This window comes from Morone saxatilis, unplaced genomic scaffold (assembly GCF_004916995.1).
Source record: "Morone saxatilis isolate NCDOM2014 unplaced genomic scaffold, NCSU_SB_2.0 Contig0, whole genome shotgun sequence".
NCBI lineage: Eukaryota > Metazoa > Chordata > Actinopteri > Moronidae > Morone > Morone saxatilis.
This window is the reverse complement of record NW_023339650.1, coordinates 17,145,540-17,151,338: the sequence shown is the minus strand read 5'-3', so window position 1 is coordinate 17,151,338 and position 5,799 is coordinate 17,145,540. Positions and strand designations below refer to the sequence as shown.

At 36.9% G+C, this 5,799-nt stretch overlaps 1 protein-coding gene across 1 annotated transcript in view; it reads left to right on the top strand.

Moving 5' to 3' along the window:
- The first annotated feature begins 521 nt into the window (after positions 1–521).
- Positions 522–5,799, top strand: part of LOC118324412 (toll-like receptor 13) — an 8,286-nt gene continuing 3,008 nt past the window's right edge. The window contains exons 1-3 of the mRNA XM_035656753.1: positions 522–657; positions 850–3,431; positions 4,733–4,850. Coding sequence (XP_035512646.1) covers positions 920–3,431; positions 4,733–4,850 — 2,630 coding nt within the window. The 5' untranslated portion in view covers positions 522–657; positions 850–919. The remainder of the gene's footprint in view (positions 658–849; positions 3,432–4,732; positions 4,851–5,799) is intronic.

Below are 5,799 nucleotides of genomic sequence, written 5' to 3'. Positions count from 1 at the left end.
TTTAATGAATTTCAGCCGTAAAATGTCTTAACAGTCCTTATTTTCTCTGGCTGAAGGTACTGCATTTACCAAACAGCAGAGAAGAGGATGTTTATCTTTGCTTGTTTTACACTAGTCATGTGTAGACTTTCTAGAGGAAATAAGTAAAACCACAACTCCCTGAATGAAACAAAAAATAACTAAAAAAGGGAACAGAGGATAGCCTCCCAACAGTAACATCGATGAAGATTTACCAACAATGTATTAATGTATGTATCATACATTTATCATCATTATTATCTATCTAAATTTACGAGCTGTACGGTAAAAAGGTGCATTCTGAAAAAAATTAAAGACAAATCTTGCTCAAACCAAACGTTTTCTTTATTTTCCTCAAATGATTGTTTATATTGAAAGCTAAGAGGTTTAAATATGATGCAGTTGATCACAAGAAACAGCCTACCCTGTCATCTAATCTCACTTCCTCACTTGATTTATGAGGAAGAGGGCAGCAGCAGCAGCAGGCAGAAGTGTTTATGTCTTATGTACACTGTAGATTACATTTTCCACTCGTTTGATCTGAGAGGAACATTTTAATCGAACAAAGGAAGAAAATTAAATTACAAGATTCTGTGGATACGGCATCCATGATTATTCTGCTCTACTTTGTGTGACACAGTGAGTATTAAACAATTGTGTTTTTATTCATTGGTTTATTATTAGTCTTAATAGATTATAGAAACTGCCTGAGCTCAGATGTTATTTTTTTCCTGTTTCCACAATGGGTAATTGCCCTTACCTACCTTATTTATGATAGTGTGCAAATTATGATTGTCTTTTTTATTTTTGTTTATTTTATTGGATTTTCAGGATTACCTTCTACAGTTTTCACCAAGTGGACTATACGTGATTCTTTGTTGGTTGGACGAATATTTAAAAAATGGGTCCTGGAGTGAAGGAAGACCAAACAATGCCAAAAGGAGGATTGAAATGTTACAAACTCGGTATTATTTTCTTCTTGCTGAATGTCAGCAATTTCGTTGTTCCAGGCACAGGCTTTGCAATGAGATCTTGCCGAATCAGTTACGATATCGCCATATGTAAGGGTGGGCTCAGAGCTGTTCCTCGGGATGTTCCTTCAACAGTGAAAGGTTTCGACTTGTCTTCAAACAAAATTTCTAAAATACAGGTATCAGATTTCAAAAGTCTATCACTTGTGACACAGATAGACCTAAGTCGCAACAACATTTTGCAGATAGATACAGGTTCCTTTGCTGATCTGATTTCCCTCAAGAAGTTAAATCTTAATAACAATAAACTTGTTGAACTTGCAGATGATGTTTTTAAGGGTTTGAGCAACCTCACAGAGCTAAGGATTATCAGTAATAAAATCAAAGTGGTGGCGTCCACCTCTTTTAGGTCCTTGACAAGCTTGAAGTTTTTGGACATGTCTTACAACAAACTGGACAACTTAACAAAAGTTAATTCTATATTACAGCACTTGCCAAATCTACGAGTTCTGATAATCAAAAACATCTATTTAACTACTTTTCATTCATGGGAACTGACAAACAGCTCGCTAGAACTGACTTCCCTTGATTTGTCTCAAAATCCCATCACCAAATTTAGTATCACTGAAGATGTTTTTCCAAATCTCACCTGGTTTAATATCGGCGGCTACCAGAAACCCATGACATGGGATGTGCGTAACAAGACTTTTCTTAGTCGAGTGTCTTCTCTTGATGTTAGTGGGCTTCAAGTGACGTTTGAGGACATGAAAACATTACTAGAGAGTGTCAACTCCTCTCTGAGTTCTATAAGAATGTATGCAATGAAATATAAACCTACAGCTCTTATCAATGTTACCTGCACTATCCCAACAATGTCCACACTCAAATTCCGACGTAACAAACTCAGTTTTATCAGCTCCAGTTTGTTTCATTTGTGTATTAACGTTACAGAGTTAGATGTAGGAGAGAATAAAATTACAACCATAGAAGAAGAGGCCTTCAGATCTATGAAACGTTTAAGGATCTTGACTTTGAGTCATAACAAACTCTCAAGTGTTCCAGCTGCCACAAAGAATATACCAACTCTTGCAGAGCTGGATCTCAGCTCTAATAACATCACCGGGCTTAAATGTTCCGATTTTGCCAATCTGACAAAACTCAGACAGCTCAATCTATATCTGAATCGGATTACAACTCTAGATAAGTGTGTTTTCAAGGATTTAAAACAATTGGAAGTTTTAAAGCTACAGAACAACCGTATCTCCAAATTAAACAGCGCTTTCAAATACTTGCAAAGTCTTAAACAACTTCGTTTGAATGGAAATAAAATCAGCACCATTAAACATCGGGAATTTATGGGCTTGCGGTCCCTCCAGAACTTGTCATTACATGACAATCAAATAAAAACACTTAAGAATGGGTGTTTTATTGGATTAACAAATCTTACCGATATTCAGCTACAATCTAATGACATTAGAACAGAAGAAATAAACGGTGCTTTCAATGATCTGATTAAATTAAGAAGACTGGATTTGAGGAACAATCACATCAAATATGATAGTAGTTCAGCTCTGTCTTCTCCACCATTTTCTGAGCTGTCCCATCTGGAGACTTTAGCTATACCAGCACAACACAGCAGGGGGAAGGCCCATCTGCCTTGCAACATCCTGCAAGGTTTGACAAATCTTTTGGTTTTTAATACCAGGAACAGTCAACTTTTATCCTTGCCCAGAGACATGTTTAATTACACACCTCAACTGCAAACGCTTGACGTTAGCTCAAATGACTTTGTGGATTTCTCTCCGGATATATTTTACCCAATTCAAAACCTTAAAAGCCTCTACATATCTAGAACAACTCTTCGGTCCCTAGATTTCCTTAAGGATGCTGGCCTTACTAAGCTGGAGTTCATGCAGGCGAGAAAGAATGAATATTCAGTTATCAGTGAGAAAGTAATGGACTCGCTACCATCTCTCATTTATGTAGACTTTCAAGGCAATAGTTTCACTTGTGACTGCAATAACGCCTGGTTTCTCAAGTGGACTGTAAACAACAACAAAACGCAAGTTTTTGACGCTTACAACTTTGAGTGCAACTATCCTACAGAGCTAAAAGGAACAAAACTGTTGGACTTTGATACCCAGTTCTGCACAGTGCAAACCGAATTCATCTGCTTTGTATCCACCACATGTATAACCCTCCTGTTTATGGTGGCGTCCTTTACGTACCATTTCCTGAGGTGGCAGCTGGCTTATGCCTACTACTTCTTCTTGGCTTTGCTGTTGGACACAAAGAATAAAAACAAGCAAGTTCCTAATCATTATGACGCCTTTATCTCCTACAACACCCATGATGAACCATGGGTCATCAGAGAGCTGTTGCCAAAACTGGAAGGAGAGCAGGGGTGGAGATTGTGTCTGCACCATCGAGACTTCGAGCCAGGTAAGTCTGCCCTTTTCATCTGGCATTAAACTACTTATTTTCTTTGTTCCAGCTGAGCTTTAATGGACAATCCTGAATTCAAAATGGAGACTAGATAGTAATAACAATAATAATAATAACTTTATGTATATAGCACAATTCCTGCATACGATGTAACACAATGTGCTTAACATCATAATCATGACATTTATGATGAAACAATGTAAACAATGAAAATAAAATAAAATTGAATTAAAACAGTAGGACAAGACAAGATAAAAAACACTAGTAAAAAGCAATAGTAAAAAGATGTGTCTTTAGATTTTATTTGAAGGTGCCGACAGATTTTGAGGCCCTAAGACCTTCAGGCAGACTGCTCCAGAGTGTAGGAGCATAAAGAAGATCTCTGTGCCTTTTAGTTCAGACCTGTACCATGATTGTACCACTGACCATTCTGTATGAGCTGTCACTGACTAATAGCTTTTGTAACTGGCACTAGACAGAAGATCGTTACAGTAGTCCAGCCTGCTGGAGATAAAAGCATGTATTAACTTTTCTGTGTAAGCCTGGGAGGGAAACGGCCTGACTCTGGCGATATTCCTTAAGGGATAGAAAGACACTTAATAATAACACCAACATATATATTTACCTGTACCTTGGTGTTAACTGTGAATAATAATTTTCCTCTCAATTTTTGCACCTAGACTAGCATCTCAGTTTTGTCCTGATTTAGTTCTCAGAAGTTCTGAGTCATCCACTGTATTCATTAGAGCTTACAGGGTATATATAATGATACTAATTAAGGTTTCCATTTCCATTTAGTGTAGCAGAATATTTCCAGTGAGCCAATATGCACAACAGCAGCACAATGACTCTGTTTGACCTGAATGGAAAGGAACCTTAATTAGTATCACTAGTAACACCTGTGTTTATCCTACTACTTCATCTCAAAATGGCTGCTGTGAAAAAGGTCTATTGGCTTTAGGGATGGCAATGTCGGTCTGTCTGTCAAACTCAAATTCAAAGAATTAATTTGTCAAACAACAAATTAAAGACAACTTTCTTCCATGGATATAAGAATAAATAAGATAATTCTATGATGCTTTCTAGAAATTGTTATTTACCTTCACTTTGTTCAGTATTTCTGCATACCAGGATACCTTATGTATTGAGGCTGAGGTTCATAAGCCATTAATGTACTTCCATCTGTACTCCAGTAGATGTCACCATAGTACTTTTTGTACTGCACTCTCAAAGGAATGAATTAAGAGGAAACAGATTGTGATTTCATGTGTTGGCCCTTTTTCTTTTGTCTTCCTCAGGTAGAGCCATCATAGACAACATTACAGATTCCATCTATGGAAGCAGGAAGACCATCTGTGTAATCAGTCGCAAATACCTTGAGAGTGAGTGGTGCTCCAAAGAGATCCAGATGGCCAGGTAATGTATCAGCTGACACATGGCAGTATAACACCTCACTAACTCTGTATTAAGGATGCGCATCTCCATCACCATCACTGCCAACGATCCGATGCATTAAAGATTAATATGAAGCGACTAGCAATGCGATACAATTCCCCCAGACACGATGCAGTGCGATTCAACATGATTTGATTCAACACAATGTGATTCAGCTTGATGCAATGCAAAATAATATATCATCATAGCAATTCAGTATGGTACAGACAGATTTTAGTTATTTGGTTCTTCTTCAGCAGCTTTTTGAGCTTGGGGTCTATATAGTTACAATAAAACAAAAAAGTCTATCAGTACAAGAGGAAACAAAAAGGTCTAGTATGTCTATGTCACTCTGACTTGGCAGGTTATTTCTAAGGAGACAGAAATAATGTTCTTGGCAATCTAAATCCAAGTTTCCCTTTATATACACACACATCAGTTTATAGAAAATATGCAAAAGAAAATATGAATTTATTTGTGTTTCAATCAGTTACTATTATGCCAATATTAGGAGTTGGTTCATCGAGATAAACAGCTGGTGGCGCCAATTCTCTAGTTGGGTCATCAAATCACATGCTTCATGTCCATTCACTAAGACTGTTTCCATTGCACTGCATACTTTCCAGTTGCTCCACTCAGGGTTTCTTTTATGTGCAAATTAATAATACACCAGTGACTGGAAATGTAAGTTTGTGTCACTTTAAATGTGTTTTTGCTTAAATTTTGCTTTAAACTGATTAGTTGATTAATCAGTTTTGATAGCCATTCATGCTCGGGTTGTTTATCAAGAAAAAATTATTTCACCTTCACAAATCTGAGGATTTGCTGCTTCACATAATTGAAAATCAATACCGTTGTAACTGTTGCTCAAAAAGAAAAAAGCAATTTAAATTTGTCATATTGGCATCTACACTGTAATTAATTTTCCTGT